The sequence below is a fragment of the Necator americanus genome, chromosome III, assembly GCF_031761385.1.
Source record: "Necator americanus strain Aroian chromosome III, whole genome shotgun sequence".
NCBI classification, from domain to species: Eukaryota; Metazoa; Nematoda; class Chromadorea; order Rhabditida; family Ancylostomatidae; genus Necator; species Necator americanus.
Window position 1 is genome coordinate 22,824,101 of NC_087373.1, and position 22,196 is coordinate 22,846,296.

General features: G+C 40.8%; 1 protein-coding gene across 1 annotated transcript; it reads left to right on the top strand.

The window, feature by feature from the left end:
- Window positions 1–43: 43 nt before the first annotated feature.
- RB195_010561 (uncharacterized protein) lies at window positions 44–20,534 on the top strand (the record flags this gene model as incomplete). The annotated part of the gene is made up of 15 exons (XM_064191631.1): window positions 44–103; window positions 2,424–2,564; window positions 4,030–4,128; window positions 4,207–4,293; window positions 4,378–4,443; window positions 5,966–6,046; window positions 10,460–10,552; window positions 10,886–10,981; window positions 11,070–11,147; window positions 11,845–11,970; window positions 15,273–15,339; window positions 18,671–18,783; window positions 18,972–19,073; window positions 19,152–19,237; window positions 20,465–20,534. The coding sequence occupies 15 exons, from the start codon at window positions 44–46 to the stop codon at window positions 20,532–20,534; spliced, it is 1,365 nt and encodes a 454-aa protein (XP_064049214.1).
- Window positions 20,535–22,196: the final 1,662 nt, after the last annotated feature.

Genomic DNA, 22,196 nt, shown 5'->3' on the forward strand with positions numbered 1-22,196 from the left:
CCTCGTTTCTGGGATCAGTTCGTTCATCTCATTGGGAGGTCAAATGCAGCAGCAACGCGCGATTGGTACGCCTGGACAACCCTTGGGACGCTATGGCCCTCAGGTGCGTTCTGAGTACTGTGTTGAACCTACCATTAAAAAAAGGGATAATCGCTTCCGCTTTCGCTTCGATTCTGGTTTGTTTAGAGTGTCTTCTGTGGTTAGATATCGGTTGATAGGTAATAGTTTAGTTGGTTCCCTGAAAATCCGTCCAGTGATCCGTGCCTCATTCGAATTCGGCGCGAATGCAATAGCGACGGATCTGTGTACGGGGTTGTTTGAGTTACTTATGGCTTCTTTCGTTTTGAAATGAGGAAAGAAACAGTGCTTTTGAGTGGTAGAATTATCGGAGTATCCATTTTAGGATGTAGTATGAGACTAGATTGTAAAACATACACACACAGTTTTGCACTTCTGCAAAGTTAGGTAAAATTGATAGTTGGTTTTTAACCATACATGTGTATTAAGTTTCTAATGAGTTGAAATCAATTAACCGCCTTAGTAAAATATCCGATCTTGTTAACTTATATTTCGCAGCTGCCGAGGTTGAAATAGGAAGTGTTAGGAATGGCGGTAATATGAATGGTCTCGACATCCTCTATTCTATTAGATTGGGAATATTAGAGTGAATACTTCTCAGAGAATCATTCAATTATTTCATCACAACACCACTGAAGTCTTGCTTTAGTTACAACTGCACCCAGAAACTAATTTAGAGCCCACGAAATCACGTATTCAAATGTCAATTATTCTCAAACTACTATTAATTCTCAAAAAGAATAAGTTCTAGGATTCTAAACGAACCTCTAAATGAAATTCTCCCACACCCATTGGAGATAATCCGTGGTCCTGTTACGTAGTATCAGTAACTTCTAAGCGGTCACACAATCAAATTAAAGTCGTATACACGCTATGCGGTTCCGAAAGTGCAGTAAGAAAGAAGGTGAAATGTCGCTGATCAATTCTTATCGGGATCTTCAATATTTGACTGCAAATCGGAATGGTTTGAGGCGTGTACATTCTACAGAATGATTTACGGGGGCCAGCTCAGTGTTTCCATCTTCGCAGACGGGTCCGGTAAAAACTACCGGAGACTTGATTGGGTTTAGGTCGGTTTCGAACCATCTTTCGTGCTGTCACAGTCGTACCTCTCAACGACTGCTCTACATCCTCACTTTCAGAAATTCACTATTATTCCATTAATTTATTTGGTCTCTGCACTCCCTTTGGAGCTTTCGACTTTGTCATGTTTATGTCATTTGAGTCGGTTCACCTATCAACCAAGCAATTTCCTTAAAGGCATCACCCCACGAATCTGGAGTGGTACGGATTTCCGGTGTAGTATTCGTATATGGGGTCGCAGATTATGGAGAGGAGGGTGATTCCGTTCATTTCTTCCTAATTGCCGTAGAAAACGGGCCGGAAGATACGGCTTTGAGCGTTCCGGCGCACTATTTTCTACAAGGAGTTCGATTGGAGCGCGCCAGCCCTGTACGGTGCCATATCTTCCGGGCCGTTTTTTTTTACGGCAATTAGGAAGAAATGGACGGAACCACCCTCCTCTCCATAATCTACTGTGCCATATACAAATACTCCACCTGAAATCCATACCACCTCAGATTCGTGATATGCTGCCTTTAAGCGAGTGGACCTCAGCCTTTAGTAAACTTGAAGCCAAGAGAGCTGACTCGGAAGAAGTTTGGTGATGAAGGTGATTTGTTATACCGCAGTTGTTAGCGTTTACATTCTTAATAAGGGAGAATGAAATAAATAGTGGTTGATTAATTACAACCATCCCCGAGTTCCACTGAAGAGGGTTTTGAAAGACAGTGATGGAAGAATCTCTTAGGACTTCACTTTCATTTCTATTTCTAGAGATAATCCTGACTCTGATTGGCCTGGTCGAAATGGCTAAGCACCACTCATTGTTACGATTAAAAATATTAGTATGTAGCGACGGTAGCTCTATAAGCCGCTAATAATCTATGAAACTGTCTTCGTTTTGGCCGACCACTTTCTGAAAATCGGCAGGTAATAATGCGATGGTAATCATGCTTCTTTAATCTGATGCGTGGCAATGAGTTCTTTCATATCCGAACACTGCTAGAAGTAGTTTAATTCCGTTAAAATAAAGTTTTGAAGTGGTGGTCAAATACATCATTTCCTTTATATTAGAGGAAGATCTGAAATCCAAAGCGTCTAAAGATCCCATGTGATGCTAAGAATGTACGCAGCTTCAGAATGGCCGTTGAAATACCCTATAGTTTAAAATTCTGCAATATTTAAAAGTGTATACTGGACCATCCTGGCATCGACATCGGTTCCACTTGGACAGATTACTAGAGAAAAATCGTCTAGAAAACTAATTGAATATCCACCTTTAGCCAGGTACGACGCCTCAGTCAGCAATGCGTCGTCCAGGAGCTGCACAGATGCCTTCACAAGGCGCACCCATGCAGCCTAGTCGTGTTTCACAGCCTTTGCGCAAAAAGAAGAGATATGCTGATAAGCTCATTTCACCTCAGGTACGCTTCCATCATTCGACCTTGTCTCCGTTGGAATTTTCTGTTTGTTTCTTTGTAAATGTTCTTCTCTAAGAAAAGAAAGGAAAAAATACAACGAGGCTACTTTAGGAGATTTTTTATTTCCCTTCTCTCTCTTTTTTCTTGGATAATTCCACTTCATCAGTCTCAAGGTCGATTTTTAAAAATCAAATTATCGTCAAGGAGGCTACTTTTTTTTGCACGAAAATCGTAGCAATTTTGTACGTAGTGATACTTCCCTCTGTACATTACCGTTTGTCACATGTTGCACCATAAAATGAAGAGCCATGCTTTGTCAATGGTGCAGTTGCTCTGAGAATTTCGTCTAGTAGTACGGCTGCTGGTTAAAAATTCTACATCCGTTTCGCTTTTCAATGCCTTTATACAATAAGTGATGGGATTGGTATTTATTCTTTCCTATTTCTCCCATATTGTTGTTCAAAAATCTTTTATGAAATGGAGTTTGAACTTGATTTTGTTACTGGACTTAGATACACATTAAGCAAAACACACACACTCGCAAATCGGAGTTACGAGGCATGTAGATGTACATGATCAAGATAAAAGTTTTTCTTTTAATCGAGTGAGCGCTCTTTCGATCCCCTTTATCTTAACTGCGACATGTTCGCGATTTTTGAATACTTTTCATTTGATTTGCATTCATTCTCGAATGAAAAATGTTCGATTGAGGCATATTTAAACTTTTTTGTGCAAATTACCGGTTGTATATCCTTGTAAATGATCAGAGTTCCCAACACCTTAAAAATGCCCCATAGAAAGAGTCACACTAAATATCCAACATGCAAACATCCACATCTAGGAAGATAGCGAATACTTCTAAAAAAAGAATGATGTGAATGGCGCATGAATAACTGCTTCCATGAGTTTTTATTTTCATTTTTTATTGCGGAAATATTTCAACGAAGGAATCACTCATCCCCTTAGAAAGGTGCTTCCAGCGAGGCCAAGCTTCATAATCACGTTTGCAGTAATTATTTTGTAGCAGTGCATTTGGTCACTTTTTTCTTTTATATTTCTTTTATTTCCTTCTCTACGCTATTATTATAGTTAATGTGCAGCAAAAGTGCCGCGAACATCAGTGTTTACGCGTACAAACTGTCACATCCTTGCAGTAGAATTGTCAAATCTCATTGCTCAAGAATCATGCCTGTGGCCACGAGCTTTCATCATGCGGAATGGAGGTGACGCAGCCTCGTAGGTGTATTGTTCGTGCTTATGAAGAACCTACCAAAGCGAATACTTCAAATTATAGTTTACAACCAATTTGACTTGGAACAGAATGTTATGTGTTATGTTTGATTTGCGGTCGCCCTGACGTACTTTTGTGGAATTCAATCACTCTTCCTCTGCGCATTGACTCTTCTACAGCAGTACTCTAGTAGTATTTGTTGTATTTCAAGTATATCTCCCGTAATTGAGGTTTCAGGTTAGGGAACTTGTTCCTGAGTCGCAAGCATACATGGATTTGCTTGCCTTCGAACAGAAGCTGGATGCTACGATTACACGTAAAAAACTTGATATTCAGGTTGGCTTCTGAGTTATATTGTTTGAAATAATGGTGGGATTTGTCCAGAAACTATTCTGCTTATAAATTCATATTTAGGAAGCACTCAAAAGGCCACAAAAAGTGAAAAAAAGGCTACGAATTTACATATCCCACACTTTCATTGCCGGAAAGGAACCAGAAAAAGCGTGTTTTTGTTGAATTTTCGAAACATTACCTTAGTGAACAGTTGTTAGTTACCACAGTGTTTGATTATGTCTTACCGTTCAGGAAGGAGAAGAGGGTTCTGTACCAATGTGGGAGCTTCGTGTTGAAGGAAGACTGATCGAAGACCAGGTCAGTTTACGAATGATTTTCAAAGTGTACCAAACAAGCGATGATATGAAACCATGTTTTATCTCATTTTATTTTTAGATTCAGCAGTATTTTACTTTCGCTAAAACTTTTTCGTTTCTGTACCAAATTACAACTTATCATGATTTCTATGACTGTTATGGGATTGCAATGGTGGTTTTTATGCAATGACTTTTATAGTGCTTTCACTGTTTTTTTCTGGTTTTATGCATTTTCGAGTGTTCCTACAACTTACCTGCACAAAGTATCCCGAAAGTTATGCTGAAATGGTAGCTGGTTACACCAGCTTTGCTCGGAGGCAATCACTTCAAACCAAAGTGCCAATTATTGCCAACGTTTTTGTTCGCGCATGATTGAATCTGAATTTGCAAATTTACTTCTTAGTATTCTACTTTATACCTTATCTTAGTATCTTTTTAAACGGGATGACATTTTTTACGTCACTTTTGATTGCATGTACTAGATGTGAGCAAAGAAAAGGAAGGTCGCAGCAAAAAATTCGATGAAAATAAATTGCTAAACTCTTGTCTGTCACTATATGTATTAACACGAAAAAAAGAAGTCTAACATCTACACGTTTTACTCTTTCGAAAGCTCTAATGAAAATGTTATACATTTATATGTTTGTTGTATGTTTATGCTTCTATGTTTCTTTCCAGATTGATGAATACTAACGAATAGTACAAAGTTTCAACATTTCAACATTTCGTTTACTGTGCATTTCTGTTTATAAACGACATGTAAAAATGGGAAATAGAGAAATATAACGCATAAAATTGTTACATTGTTGCAGTCACGAAGTATTGAATGTTAACAGTCTTTAGAATAGTGTTTCTCTACTCAGTAGCTTTATCATGTAGAATTCTCGAAATTATAATTCTCGAATTCTCAAAAGTACTGATCTGGTGGAAATTTCGGTCATTCTCTGAATCAGCTGCCTCAAACAAAAATTTTGGTCCTTTTGAATGCAGGTCAGATGAACCCAGCTGCTGTATGCAACACGCCATGTATATTTGTATTTTTACATCATATGGTATATGTATGCATATGTATAGACCAGTGCATTTCAACGGGTATGCAAGCGTATATGCTTCGTAAGGACGGATTTCGAGTAAACTGGTCACAAACTCTTAGTAGTCAGGCTTTTTGCATAGGATTATTAATTTGCTTTCAGAGCAGCGTAATTTATAAATTGACATATACGTAGTGCTGAGACGAGGCACTGGCATCCCTTTTCTAATTCTGAAAGTTTAGAAAAAAATGATACTTCAGTTCGAAGTGAGTGTTAGCGAGCAGTGCAATCATCATCATCTTCAGCAGCTCTTGTATGCAAATTTCAGAGAAATTCATTTTGGAAAGTTCTGAGACATATCTTTCGCCGCTGAAGTTCATTATCACATCTCCCATTTAGTACTGTAACGGGAATTTTCGTTTTAGGTTTTTTTTTACTATGTGACAACAAAACAATAACAACATTCTTTCTAATGACATGTTTAATGTTCAGAATGGAGCTAATGCTGGACAAACTCCCGCTCCAGCTCGACCTCTACCAAAACGAAAGTTCAGCTCCTTTTTCAAAAGCTTGGTGAGTGAATGTAATTTGAATGTATTAAAATCACTGAGAACAAAATCGCCGAGAAGTCTGCTCATGCCCGGGGTTTCTAAAAGTTCCAGCAAAAGAAACTTTATAAAGGCGCGTTACTTTCCGTTCCATTTCCGTTCCTTTCTTACCATCATTTGAAAATGTCTTTTGACACTAAGACCATGTACCAGTTCATCTTCCGTAGTCTTTGTATCTGGTAGAATTTTCTGTATTCGATTTAATCCTATTGTACTCACATATATCTAGGTGTAACTATTGTTTCACTTAGCGTCTTAACCTTTCCTCCTTTGTATCTCCTTTAGAGAATAGAAAGTATTATTCCATTTGCAATTTCAAATCACCTAATTTATCGTCCCCTTCGAGTTATTTGTAAAGGTAATTTTTTAAATGGACAAAATGCAACTAGCGCTTTACTCTTTCCAATTTGGTCTTTTGTTGACAGGGTGTACCTCTCCATTTTTAAGACACAATGCGGTGAGTTTTATATAAGACCTACGGCTTGCATGAGATGAACGGAAAAGGTTAGAGTAGAACCTCATCGTGAGATGGAAATCATCACGGAGTGGTTTTACTCGAGCATTTTCCGTTCATCAACTCCTGTGCCAAGCCCGGTCATCAACACTGGTGAGGCTCCACCACGGATTTTTCCTTCGGTAGTGCTTGCCGCTATCAATAGTGTGAAAGCTGGCACAGCCCCGGACCTGATTTTGTATCTGCAGACTTTCTCCCAGGGCGGGTGTATTGTAGCGGTTTGGAGGTTCCGTACGATCGATCGGAGTTTCGAATTCGCCCTAGTGCTCACTGAGCCTTTCATTCCTCCGAGGTCGATGAATTTGTACCAGAATTGTTAGGGAGGATAAAAACACTGGCTTGATCCATCGGCTAGCTCCCGCTGTATAGGCCAGTTACATGTTCGTTAACCTCAAACAATTCTGAATTGAAGTGGACGTGGTGACGCATCCCAAGCGGATTGATTAACGTCAGACACTATTTATCCTTTAGATTTTCACCGGGCTAATGGCCATCCGCTCCATGCAATTCTAGCGGTGCAGATTACGTTCTATCTTCAGAAAGAAAGGATAGCAGATTAGTGGAAGAACTCGCGAACCTCTTATCTTTAAAAAAAAGGTGACCGAGAAGACTTTTGGAACTACCGTCCGATATGCTTGCTGAGTGTAATGTAGTGTTATGCATTAAGATTGGAGATTATTAGGACGCATATCTTGGACGCTGGATGAAGTCCAACCTCAAGAACATACTGGATTTCGTCAAGGTTTCAGTTGTGTGGACTACATGCAGACTGTGTCGAGGGTCACAGAGGTTTGGAGGGAATACCGCTTACTCCTTATTCTAACCTTTATCGACTATACTAAAGCCTTCGACAGCGTAGAAAAGAATGCAATATTGCCAGCGCTTGCCGATCAACGTGTGAAAGCGTCGTATGTGAAGACATCAGCCAATTGCTACGATCTATGCATCACTAGGATACACTATTTCCACCGCCCCTCATCTTATACATCGGAAAGGGGGTACGACAAGGCGATACTATATCGCCGAAGCTGTTCACGGCTGCATTGTCGTCTACTGCGAGGACGGAGCAGTACAACTTGAAGGCTGTTAAAAGCATCACCCCACGAATCTGTGGTGGTACGGGTTTGAGGTGAGGTCTATACGGGGTCGTAAATAGTGGGGAAGAGAGTGATTCCGCTCATCTCTTTCTAATCGCCGTAAAAAACAGTCCTGAAGGTGAGGCTTCGAGCGTTCCGGGGCGCTGTTGTCAACGAAGAATTGTGTTGGAGCGCGCCAGCTTTGTGCATGCGTTGCATCTTGCGGGCCGTTTTTACGGCGATTAGGAAGAGATGAACGAAATCACCCTCCTCACAATCGGCGACCCCGAATGGGCATAACCCACCTGAAGCCCTTAACACCCCAAATTCATGGGGTGACACCCGAAAATCGCATAACTTTATCATCTGTGTACCTCGGACGTCCTATGAATATGTCGAACTCTTAAAGGAAGAACTAAATAGAAGGATGGCAGCAGCGTGGGCAGCATTTGCACTCGTCAGGGAAGCTACGAACCAATATCTTCGTCACCATCTGTTCTTCTCGACAGTTCTTCAAGCGCTTTACGCAGCGGAGAGATGTGAGTAGACACCGCTGCGACATCCAGGAAGTAACTCACTACCCACAAATTCCTTGAGAAATGTCTTCTGAAGTTTCGGGCCATATAACAGCTAGCCGCTCTTTGCAATTCTGACTTACACACACACGACACTTTGCAATGTTCTGTTTTCGTGACTCAGTGGTATGTAGATCGGAAGCAAAGCATAGATGGGCTGGTCACATAGTGAGAAGAATCGACGATAGATGGACTTAAAGAACGCTCGAGTTCATTACTAGGGGTGCTAAACACCCTCGAGGGATACTGCCTTGTCAACGTCCCTCACGGAAATTGAGAAAATTTTGGATGACGATGGCAAAGGAACGAAACGTATGGAAAAGATGTTGGGGCACGCACGTTCAATGAAGACGTGCTACCTAAGTATCTAAGTAAGTAGGCTTGCATAAAGAACAGAAAAGCAAAACATCTCTGTTCACCGCTAAACACTACTTTTGCAAACCTCTAGCCTCTATGATCTCAGTCAAGCGTACATAGCCACTTGCCGTGTCGAACTCACTACTATTGTGGTACTTACGCTTTCCGAGCCCTTGCTTAGGTCTATTCGTTGCTAACTGCCCACTGACCATCTGGCTGAGATCATAGAGGTTTGCAAAAGCAGTGTTAAGCGGTGAACAGGGATGCCTTGCTTTTCGATGTAGTGTAAAGTGTACTTACTTAAATACTTGGATGGCCCGTCTTCACTGAACGTGCTCACTGATGTGAAGACTTAGTTCTCGAATGTTTTTTTTTACATACCACACTTCAGTGCAAGAACTTTATCATTTATATCATTCCCGATTTTTTCAACAAAAACCTACTGACACTGTTGGATGAACCTCTTCTACATACGTGCGGTAGTCGGAGCCGGTGCTCCGACCCCTTTCATTTTTGGACGGTTTTCGAAGGGACCCATTCACTTTTGAACGGTTGGAGAAGGGATCCTCATCACTCGATCTGCACCCTATAACTTGACCCCTTCAGCTGAGGAGGGTCTGGGTCTTCCCTATCGCACCTATGCTCTTCCATTCTTTAACTTTATGTGGTCTCTAGTCCTTAGACTTAATTTATACCCACGAGCACTTTCACATCATTGCTTTATTTAAATGTAGAAATTTTGTGTATCACTCCTTTAATTTAGCTATTTAGCTTTTTTAATTTAGCTATTTAGCTCTTTGTTTTCGTTATTATAATGGTGCACATATGATTAAAAAGGATGTGAACCAGTTTCAACTGCACGCGTCTACTAAAAGAAACGTGAAACCAATTGAAAATGTGTACTGCACATCAAATCGACTTTTTCACCTCCTCGTAGTGTGCTGCTTATGTTCTTCTTCTCACATCTTTCCACTTCTAATGTTGTTGCACTTGAAGAGAAACGTTCAGACTTGGCGTTATTTTCTACCTTGGCTTGTTTATCATCTTTCTTCTTTTGGACTTCTTCACACTGTGCAACAGACTAGGCGAGGGATTGCTCCATCGTCTTGCTTTTTCTCGAGGATTTCCCACTCAACAATCCTCAGTTCCAAAAGACATGGCACAAGCGTCCCGACCTTCGGTCGCTTTTTGTCCTGGCGAAAATCGAAGTTAAGAAGGTGTCAAAGAAACATTTTTGCTGCCTTGAACTTCCATTTCGGAAGCCTGAAATTTGTTTAAAATTTTGATTTACTTGACTTAATCGGGGACCGATATTATTGCCTAACGCGGTTGCCGCATATTGCCAATGTTGTGGTCAGGGCCCTTCACGCAAAATTCATCCTTTTTGTCGTTGGAGTCCTGGAGTCTCATCTGAAGTACCTATCGACGCCGACCAGAGCACCTCAGGTCGACAACGTCCGGCGGGTTAGCGTAACGAAACGGAGATCATAATGAATTGTTATCAAAGATTCCACGTTCACTCCAGTTATTCGACTTATATGGGTTCGATTCTGGCAGAGTGTTGAATGATAGCAATATTTCAGAAACATTTTTTTTTGCAATATCTGGTTAATTTCCCACATAAGGCTGTGAACTCTGCGGCCAGCATAACTGTGCAAGTTGTGACTACCAGCGTTCTGTTAAACAACAGTATTTGATTTGACGTGTACTATTCACTATTGTTTCTATTTTGAGGTAGTTTGGATTTCTAAAATAACGCGTGTGCACTATATTTAAATAGATTTGATGTGAACTTTCGGGAATTTCTTATTACTTTTGTTTGTTCTCCCCTTCAAAATGGTTTGCTATACTTTCAGGTTATCGAATTAGATAAGGATATATATGGTCCAGATAACCATTTGGTTGAGTGGCACCGTACTCCAACAACTAACGAAACAGATGGATTTCAGGTATCTCAGCTTTTGTAAGAAGATATCATCACTTTTAGCAATTACTTTAGTACATATAGTAGAGTCAACACAACATGTAGCACAGTGCAGTTGCGAAAGCGATTGCGCGTGAAACGGTGCGGTGGAGCGTAGCGCCTAGGATCGAGAGAAGGTCCTTGCTACTATCCTTCATTGCTGCAGTTCGCGATGATCCTACCTCGATTCCAGCAGCCCTCTCCATCGCGTCGCTTCAAGCGCAGCCTCTTACGCAACTGCACAGTGCTTCATGTCGTTTTGATCCGACTATATATCTTCGGCAGAAACATTTGAACAAACTTCTGTGTTTTCCTCTAGGTTAAACGTCCTGGAGATCGACCTGTCAAGTGCACTATTTTGCTGCTCCTTGACTATCAGCCGATGAAGTTCAAACTGCATCCACGGCTAGCGAAGGTTAACTATAATATTTCAATGGTTCCGTATTTTTCCTTAAAACAAGTACGAGCGGTTATGCATCCTATTTTTCTTTTCATTTATTCAGGTTCTTGGTATTGCGGCAGAAACAAGACCAAAAATCATCGAAGCACTTTGGCAGTACATTAAAACGCACAAATTACAGGTAATGCGTGTAAGATTTGATACCTTTAGTTCGTCTTGTCGATTCTAATTTGTTGCCTTTTAAAGGCACCATACTACGAATCTGACGTAGTGAGGGAAACCGCTGGACAAGCTAGAGATGGGGGTTGTAGATTACGGGATCAGGGCGGTTCTGCTCATCTCTCCCTAATCTCTCATCGTTGTAAAAAAAACGGCGTCAAAGACTCTGTTTTTCACGATTATTTCAGTTTCAATGCGCCACCCTTGTACACGCTCCGCATCCAGCTGCGCAACGGTCTAAAGGGAGTGAGTTCAAGTATTTTATTCAAGTGAAGCCAATGAATAAGTTGCTGAGGGGGATCAGAACGTGTACATAAAGGAGCGTTCTCACGTTCCTCGTAGGAACTAAGGCGGTTCCCACGCCGTTTTTCACTGCGATCAGGGAAGAGGTGAGCAGAACCACCTTTGATCCCGCAATCTACAACCTCATCTCTAGCTTTCCCGGCGGATTCCCTCACCACGTCAAATTCGTCGTATGGTGCCTTTAATTAGAACGCATGAGCGTTACATACGTTGGAACAGCTGCGCAACTTGGCTTTCTACGTTTAATGCATTTGTTTTGTTGCCTCTAACGTACAAGATGTTGCTACGATCTCAACTATTATCCTTTTGTTATGTGCCATATTAAACTGCGTCCTACTAAACAAGTTTGGTTTTAGGATCCCGTTGATCATGATACCGTCAATAATGACACTTTCTTGGAGCAGGTATTCAGCTGCAAACGAATGCGATTTATGGAAATTCCTCAAAGACTACACCAGCTACTGCAACAGCCAGATCCCCTTGTAAGTATATTGTTATTGTATTGGATAAGATATGATGAATGACACCGTATAACACATCGATTATTTGCAGTGAACACATAAGAATAGCAAATGATTTTTCACAAACACGACATTTACTGTATTGGGAAAGGGGAGGGAGTACAATTTTTATTTCTGTCAAAGCGTATCTTTGTTTTCTTTTTGGGCGAGTAGCATCTCAGTTTGCCGTTTTCCACCGAGAACCTTGTTCTACAAGTGGTATATGTTGTAGCGGCTTTGTACACTGTTTTTGAGTGGCAGTTGTTCTGCGTCTTTAGATAAACTAAATACTCTGCGCACTAAATAAATTATACGTATGAATTCTTGTATTAAGTAGAGAAGTTCGAGCGGCAGGTTTGGGCTGCCATCCCGGATGGGTTACATTTTTAAGCGCATCTATCATCGTACACCATGTCCAATATTTTGCTGTTTGAAGGCTAGGCCGTAAGGCAAAATTTACAGCTGAAAAAATATTTTTCTTGCTCACGCGTAGTTTTATTTTCACAATTAATGAATTCTATCACACGAGAAATCAAAAGGAGTCTCTTCGGGTAATGCGCTTTCAAACCTTGTTCAGTTTTGTCCGCTTTGTTGATATGCGCTTATCGGTAGTTATTCCTCGCTTCAAGGTAAAGTATTCCTGCAGACCGCGTGCGCAAACAGCAAATTATTGGGGTCGGAGTGTTAGAGCTGACAACTATTATTTTCTTACCTCCTATGCGAGAATCAGTGATGCTTCCCTTACGTCTTTTCTTTGGATTCATCGGCCCATTTCCTGTAGTGATAATCGACGCATATTCGTCAGGTGTCTCAAGTGATGAGGATCCCATCGCCTACCCTCCAAAAGTGAAGAGGGTCGGAGCACTGGATCCGACTATCGCATTTATGATATTCGTTGTATGACAGTTTGTTTAACAGTTCCCTTATCATGATCATGTATATAATAACGGGCTCATTCTGTCACGTGTGTCTGTGTGTGTATGTGTGTGTGTGTCAGTCACGAAATTCAAAAAGGGGGGTGCGACGGGTCCACCGGCGCCAGATACCTACAGAAGCAGGTGCGACGGGTCCACAGGCGCCAGATTCCTATAGAAGTGGGTGCGACGGGTCCATAGGCGCCAGATTCCTATAGAAGTGGGTGCGACGGGTCCACCGGCGCCAGATACCTATAGAAGGGGGTGCGACGGGTCCATAGGCGCCAGATTCCTATAGAAGGGGGTGCGACGGGTCCATAGGCGCCAGATTCCTATAGAAGGGGGTGCGACGGGTCCACCGGCGCCAGATACCTATAGAAGGGGGTGTGACGGATCCACCGGCGGCGGTGGACCCGGTCATTGGTGCGCAATAACTTAGTGTGCATGACGCAAAAGATAAATGGTTGGAGCCTTTTCATAGCCGTGAGCACTGGGCGCTTTGCTCTTCACCTTTATGACTCCTCCGCGTGCCTATTTCCTTCTTTGTTCGCCTCAAGTTTGTAGCATGCCGTTCTCAGAAGGTGGAAACACGCATGCAAACGGATGCTTAAATAGTAGCAAGATGTTTGTGTCATCTGACTTGGAACGTTATCTTTATCGGTAGGATGATGTCTTTCACGTCATTTTATGTTAAAACATCATTTTGTGATAACTACTGGAGGAAATCAAGAGGAATACCCATACTTCGAGTAATGCTTTCAAATAGTATCTACACTATTCTGGCATCGAAGGAGTGTTTGTAGCTGATGGTCGAATATTCTCCAAATGTAGAATTGACGCGTTTAGAAGGAAAACTCCGTAATCTTTCGCCTCAATTTATAATATAAAGAAGAGAAGGAAAGCTAAAACCACCGAAAGTCTGAAGTCCGGCTTTAACCGGACATTCAGACTGGTAAAGGATAGTGTCTGGCGTTAATCAATCCGCTTGGGATGCGCCACCACGTCCACTTCAATTCAGAATTGTTTGAGGTTAACGAACATGTAACTGGCCTATACAATGACTTGCGGTGGATAGCCGATGTGTCAAGTCAGTGTTTTTATCCTACCAGGCAAGTCTGGTACCAATTTATCGACCCCCGGAGAATGAAAGGCTTGATGAACACTAGGACGGATTCGAACCTCCGATCGATCGTGCATGAAGCGGAACCTCTAACCGCTACACTGCACCCGTCCTTAACAGTTCCTTTATTTCTAGCAAATAAAAGGTAATATTTTTACGGAACAGTTTTTGTTTCAGAAACAATCTTTTTTCTGATTTTGTTTGCTTGAGCGAGTCCTGCGCAATTTTGTTTTTTGATGTTTTAAGAATCCCCCGATATTGTTGGAAATTGATGTTGGAGCACCACATTGGTAACTGAGAGACATTGAATATTTTTTTTTACAAAGATATTTGATCGTTCAGGCCTTCATCTCGACCTTTACCAATTTTTACCAGAGTTTGAAATAACTGGTCTTTCTTTAATTGATTGTTCCACCACACGAACCCCCAAAGTTATCAAGTTATCAAAGCAGTTCTAATTGGCAAGGTTGGAGATACTCTCTTCAAGTCATGTCTCGCCAGTTCTGTTTCCCACTCTCCCGATATTCCGCTTCGTCGATAAATATCCCAGGTTTACTGCTAGTAGGTAGTGCGCTAGTTTAATGGCAGTTAGAGAAATGTTCCATGTGCAGTTCTCGTTAGCAGTAAATATTGTTCAAGACGAAGTCCCCAAGTGTCACGGGGGGGGGGGGGGGGGGGGGAACGCGGAACACTTTTTTTGAAGTATAGGAACTATTACGAGCATTCGAGGCCTCAGTCTTTCCAACGGGGCAGATCTTTACACCTACGGGATTGGCGAAATGGAACAGCGTAAAGTGGATCTCCCCTCTCATACGGCTGGAAAGAGTTTTTTTTTTAATCGGGTTCTTCACAGTTGATATAGTTTGCGCAGTTCCATTCCATCAAGGCTGTGGATGAAAGGGGCTCTCTTGTTGAGCATCAATGGCACTTGTGACGGATGCCTAGGGTGCTCCTGACTTGTCTGATTCTTCAATTTGCAAGCGATGTTTCGTGTTTTGGTTGAGATATTCGCAAACGACGTTCCAAAGCCCACTTAGTAGTGGAAGGAATGCAATATCGAAAGTTTTTTTCGAACGTTGTCTTCAATTACCCGGCTACGTGAATTAGTGTCGGAGGGACGGAGATACGGACATGTTGCTATTTTGTGCTACAATATTGGTTCCTATCTAGAATCAGGCTTAGTTTACTTTTTTTTTTCTTTCTGCTTTTTAAGTCTAGTTTTTAGCTTTGTTTATCCGGTTTTAATTAAGGTTCTTTCCCACGTAATCAAGCACAACGAAGGAGGAGCTGAGAAGAATACTGCCTGTTACGACATAGGTGATTTTAACCTCTTCTAATCTCATGGTATGTGTATTCACTGCAAGTGTATTACACCTTAGAAGCTACACATTTCTAACTTGTTAATGGTAATTTTAGAATTTTATTGACGACGGTGAGCAGGAAATGATAGTGATACAGCTAAAGTGGTCAAAGATTTTGACATTGATCTTGCGTCTCACTCTATTTTTGTGGTTAGTGGTTGAATATTTCGGATTGAAACCTCCTCCATTAGGTGCAATGTAAGCGCATTGGAACGCAGCGCAGAGATTGTGGATTTTTGACTGGACTATACTTATGGTTTTGATCAGAAATACTACTTCTTAGACGTCTGGTCATTTCCCATGAGAAGCAATTCGACGTCATGGTATTTCTCTCACCATATTTTACTGGTTTCTCGCCTCGGCACAGTTTTTGGAAACCGTTCCTTGACAAAAGCACGATGTACGAGTTGAACCTTCTTCACTGCTTCAAGTATTTTTGTGACCCACAGACAAACTAACCCCTTTCATATATAGCATGATTTTTGGGGACTTTTGTTCTAGGCTCAGTGAAAACTTGCAGTCGGTGTCTTAACATATGTTGGGGATCACGTGTAAGTCACGTCACATGTTGCTCATATTCCGCGTATTTTGGTTCGTTTTGTTCCCCTTCACGAAGCCACAAAGCCGTGGTTACATGATACGACCGACGACCTGGCTGGATCGGCGCGAAAAAATTACAGATCAGCTGAAGTGCCGCACTGCGGAATTGGGATCGGTTTGTTTTGATCGATCATATTCACAAACTGCGTATGCTAAAATCTAAGCTGGCAAACTCTCAGTGAACCGAGGAAGAAAGCCTAATTAATTAGTTAATTGATAAAACCGACATTTTCATCCAAGGTGGACATCATTTTAGTGTAATCATTATCATTTTAACGTAGTAAGTTGTATCGCTTAGTATTACACAATGCTGCATCACGTGCCTCCTTCTGGAGGGCTGGGAGAATTGAGAGTGATCACGCTCATACTCGTGAACTACGTCCCTACCCTTATCCATGGATGGATGCTAAGTGCATAAGTGGAGGGATGCTAAAGCCTCATCAGCTTTATGATACACTACCTTTAGGTATTAGCCAGGGTCAAGCGGGAAGTAAAATAAATAGAGATAGAATAAAAAAAAAGAGAAGAATAGAATAAATAGAATAAAAATGAACTTACTGCTGAATTATGGATGTGATTATAACGCTGAACGCTGATCCCTGTTGGATTGGTGCTGATTTTGATACGTTGAAGTGAAAATTTATAACTTGGTGGTAAAAAGAAAACCTGGAAAGGCAAATATTGATGCGTTTTGTAGAGTAATGATTCCGCTGTAAAATAACTAAATTGTCGTTCTTAGAGGTCCTCCTTTATTCTTAGTATTATATTTGGTAGAGGGCGGGTGTAGTGTAGCATTGATAGGTTCCGCTTCCCTGTACGGTCGATCGGAGGTTCGAATCCGCCCTTGTGCTCACCAAGTCTTTCATCCCCTCGGGTCGATAAATTGGTGCCAGACTCGTATGGGAGGATAAAAACACTGACTTAACACATCGGCCAGCCACCGCAAGTCATTGAATAGGCCACTTACACGTTCGTAAACCTCAAACGATTCTGAATCGAAGTGGGAGCTCAACCCAAGCGGATTGATTAAGGCCAGGTATTTTCTTTATTCTTTTATTTGGTAGAGGGTATTTATGAAACTTAGTTGAGAAAGAAATGTAGAAAAAGTGAAACTAGATCCTAATAGGAAAAATTCTCTTCTATAATATATTTCAAACTGAATAGGGTCTTATAAGGTTTGACCTGAGTGAATGGACTTTCCTGGAAGTCGCACATAAATTTTGGCGCAGAATCCAAAACTGTAACTTTCGCAGTTTTCCTCGTTGTGCGACTACGATAGCGCAATAAAAAAATCCGCCGCCATATTTTGATAGAGCAACAGGAAGAACACCTGAATGCAAACATCTTTGAAGTATTCCTGGTTCTCTCCAAAGCTAGTTGGTCTCCAATCCAAAAAAAAAAAGCCACAAAAAATTCACTCTTCTCCTCAACTAGGTTCTTAAAAAAAAACGAGAAATAGAAACATCTAATGTAGTCAGAACTCACGAAGATGTCAAGTTGTACTGCACTTTTTTCTTTTTGTGAACGTCGTTATGCAACTTGTACGGTCTACTTTAAATTCATTCAACCCCTATTTCCAGTAGTGGATGTTTTTTCGTCGCGTTCTAGTGAGGTCGAAAGCCTTTTTTTTCTTCGAGAAGTAGTGTGAAAAATCATCCTTGCTGGATGAGAAATATGCTCATTAATTCTTTTAGCTGGGTGCAAAAACTTCACTTCTGTCAAAGATTGATTCGTGACAGTTTCAATATAAACAGCACTATACCGCTCTGCGTCATGCCCAAAACCAGTAGTTCTTACCATTTTGGCTCTTACGAAAGTGTACATTACCTATCTTAATAAATAAGCAGGTTTTCAATACACTGATTTGGCCGTTACGGAGTGGCGTCGAAGCAATCTGAAAGCTATGGAGCAAATGAAGTTTACCTCCTGCAGGCTCTTAGTGTTTAATGGAAGGTCATCTCTGGTTTTTCTAGTAGAAAATAACTACATAAAAATTATAAAGGTTTGTTCAGATTAGATCGTCGACATAACAAGTCAAATTTTTAAAAGGATCGAAATTTTTAGCTTGTTACATGCATTCCGGACGATTTCTTTTCGATTGTATTACCTTCACAACTTTTATCATGCATCATATGGTTTGCCCTCATTTATAATGCATCATATGGTTTCCCCTCATTCTGATAGCTGATTGTGAATATCGGATGCACTTTTGCACGGCTTCAGCTAGAAAAGCGACCACGATGTTATCAGGCATAGTTAAGAGCAGTATTGAAATGCTGAGTTGTCCATCATCACGATTGGCGTGAGGAGCGCACTAGTTCCATCACACGAAGTATAAGGAATAAGATGATTTCATTACATTGTGGCTTGTGTACCCTCATCCTAACTAAACTGTTTTTGCTGTACAAGTTTTAACCCTTCAAATATTTGCTCAAATATGGAATATTATTCGATTTTATTTCAAAGGCAGGTATCAGATATGACTTGTTACGATCCCCCTCCAACTGTCACTCATCCCCTCGGCCCTTACAATCCGTCTCGTTGGGAGTCCCAAAGAACGGCTGACCCTGGTATTAACCCGTGGCGGATAAGCGAGCAGTTTTATTGCTCAGAAAAACCTAACTCGCTAAAAAAAAAGAAATTTATGTTCAGTAGTGTGGTCTAAATAAGGAATTCTGATTTTTCAGATGTGGAAGTCGAAGATCCTCTTAAGCAACACATGGCTGCATTTGTTCATGCTCAGGCAAACACTCAGGATATTGCTAATTTGGACCAAAAAATCTACGACGTTGTTGACCAGGTACAATGACAGGAATGTATGATCTCACCTCCTTTGTTGTTTTCTTGTTCGTAATAGTATTATTCTTTTTCCTCCGTAATAGAGAACATCCAAAAGTCATATCGTGCAACGAAAAATATTGTTAAAATTCCGAAGAAATTTTTTGCTTTTCAATTATATCCCTTATCATCGATGTTTTCTGTTCACAGATCAACGAGTGGAAAACGCGCCGTGACTTTTACGTGCGCTTTGCTGATCATCCTTACGACTTCATCAGAAAGTGGCTCGTTAGCCAAAGCCAGGACCTTAAGGTAATTTTGCTGCTGCTCCTACTTTCTATCTTTATCGAATAGAATGTATCGCAAAAAAGGAAAGATTTTCTTTTACAGACTATGACCGAAGCAAGCGGTGAGGGTGAAGCAGAGCGGCGCTCAGACCACTATTATAGGCCTGAAACTCAAGAAGGAGTCTTCAGGTAGATCCCGTTTTCACTCGTTACTTAATAATTCTTTCTCATCGTTATCTTTCTCCAATTTTGTCAAGAGTTAAATCGATGGGGAATTGTGTTTTGGGCCTGAAATGATATGATAATATTAGAATTTCGAAAAGAGTATTGGGTCGCTTCAAACGTCGAGCCATTTTTGATGCAATTTTTTTTGACAGAAACCTTAATCAGTTATGCTTACACCCTTTGATGAATTTATTCCAACATTTTGACCGTTTATTGATTTTAGTAAGATGATGGGGTTCCTCGCTTAAGGCAAAGACCCATCCTCTTTAGCTGTTCTAAATATCCGTCAAGCGATCGCGGATTTTTGCGAGAGTTTATCATTGTATTCATGGAAAACGTGTGTTAATGAGTTAGCTCTCAGGATGGGGAGATTGCAGGAGGGCGTACGTGTGGCCAAAAAGGAATACTCGTAATTAGAACCACACATACAGTAGAGTCGAAACGACATGAAACACGGTGCAGTCGCGTAAGGGGTTGCGCTCGAAGCAGTTGATAGAGTGAGGACCCTTGCTACCACGGTACATTGCTGCAGTTATTGGTCCCACCTCGATTCCAACCGATATTTCCACGCGCCCCTTCGAGCGCAGCCACTTACGCAACTGCACTGTGCTTCATGTCGTTTTGACCTGAATATACGAAAGTCTATATCTACATCTGTCTATCTACTATATCTACAAAACTCCAGTGCAGAAATCATTATTGCTGATTCCAGCATATAGTTGTGCACTCACTTGAAGGCCTACTTTTAATATGAATTTCTCGGTTGTCTTTATTGCTCCTAAAGACATTTTATCATAGTGAAGAAGGGGAATGCGGCGCTGAATATAGTGGATCGGGCTGACACTATTTCTAAGGTTAGGGGTTGCTCTCTTATACCCTACACACATATTTCTTCTCCGTTTTTTTTTTTTGTCATAGTATTATCCATGTTCACCATTCTTTTGATGTCACGTTGGGTCTTCTTTTGATGATCTGTCACAAAGTCTCTCTTCCTCTCTATAATAGTATGTTGTTGAGTCGCCTCTCCCGACATAATGATCCTGCTTTGTTCGCCAAGTAATGAAAATGATGTTACCTCTACATGCGGTAATGGTGCTATGGTCCAATATATTGCCGTTGTCGCTCGATTATAGATTGTTGCCATTTATAACTTTAGACGTGGAAATAAACAACTGAAATCCCATTTTTCAGATATATCTACCAGAAGGTTCAGCAAAAAAGGGCTGAACTCGAGCAGGGCCTTGGCGTTCGCAACAACTAACGTTTATACTTCATCTAATTATTGTACTTTTCCTTTTCAGTTTTTACTTTTAGAACTTTTCTTACGTATGCAACAGCTATATTTACTCTACAACTGGCTGATGCTGATCTATTGTTTATTGTTGTGGTCTCATTTTTGAAATTACGCGTTACTATCGCATTCGAGTCTGTACCGTTCTAAAAGTGTTCCCCGTTTTGTGGAGAATAAATCATGGTTGAGTACTACGTTTTTTGTATTGCTGTGAATTCAGAGTAGATTAACTCGTTACTTTTTTTAACAGCGCGCCCTCCTATTGAGTTTATGTATCAAGCGAGAGCCCCAACAGTTGCTGTGTTTTCCCTTTTATGAAGTGCTCGAGCAATTTTTTTTAACGATCAAAAAATCCTTTTTTTTGTTGTTGTTGGGATAGGTTACATTGTCTCCTGCGTCATAGCCGCAAAGTTCACTTGTCCACTGGCAGTGAATCTTTTTTGTTGTTTGAGATATTGCTGCGCTGAGAGTGTAAAGTGCAAACAGACGAGAATTAACGCGCATACGCTGCGTGGTTCGCGTGCCACTGTTGCATTTTTCTTTACATTTTAAAAGAATTGAGTAGGAGTTCATTGACTTCTTTTAAAACTGATGTTGAAGCATTTTGTAACAAGTAATTATGAAAAGGAGAAAAGAATTTGGACATTTTCTGAACTAACCAGCTTCACTTCGTTGTGTACGAAGCGAAGCTGGTTAGTTCAGAAAATGCGACTGCTGCGTCTAGCGAAGCCTCAAAATTCCATTCTATACATTTGTTATGTTAAAGTTAGTACGATGAGGTTTCTGCAGTCAAGGATTTCTAATATGCTTTACTTTCTCTTGTGAGATCATATTACACCAGTGGCATTTCTGCATTGGTACAAAAATTAGCAGATATGGAATCTTGTCAAAGTCATTTGTCCTTGTCGACTAGCGGAACTCACTAGAGTTACGGCGTTGCTTTCCTTCCTTAACACACTGAGCTGTTGCATTGCTTCCTGCTAGTTCCGTTGCTGTCCAAAGAGCTGCACGTGTTACTCTCGCTCAGTAGCATTGCTGTTTGTCACTATTTGATATTCCATATGATGAATTGATGAGCGCAATTTGTTCTCAGTTCTATTCGGCCGAACGTTTTCCTATCCACGTCCTAGTTTGAAGCATCATTGTGTGGTGTTTTCATGCCTGTCATTCGTGTTTATAATTCCTGCAACCAAGCTTAACCATTATAGAACAATACCAATCTGCATCCAATAACTTATGGCCATTCCAATATGGGATCTATATATATATATATATATATATATATATATATATATATATATATATATATATATATAATAGTTTGAATGGTTATAAAATCGAGGGACTTTAGATTTTCTTGGTATTGTTTTGCCAGCCAAACAAAAGTCAGAATCATCTTTTTCGTCGATCGGCAGAGCTCTTAAGTTTGCTCCTGACAGTCTTTTTTCTTACTGTGTTGGGGCTTTTTTTGGCCACTAAGTGATTGACTACTTACAGCATCCAAATTTTCTGTGTAGCCTCGGAGCATCTGTTAGCTATCTATCATCATGCATGCTATGATTAGAAACCACTTTCATATGCCTATCCGTCTTCCTATTACGCTTCCTCCTTCTTCGATAATTTGTATGGTGG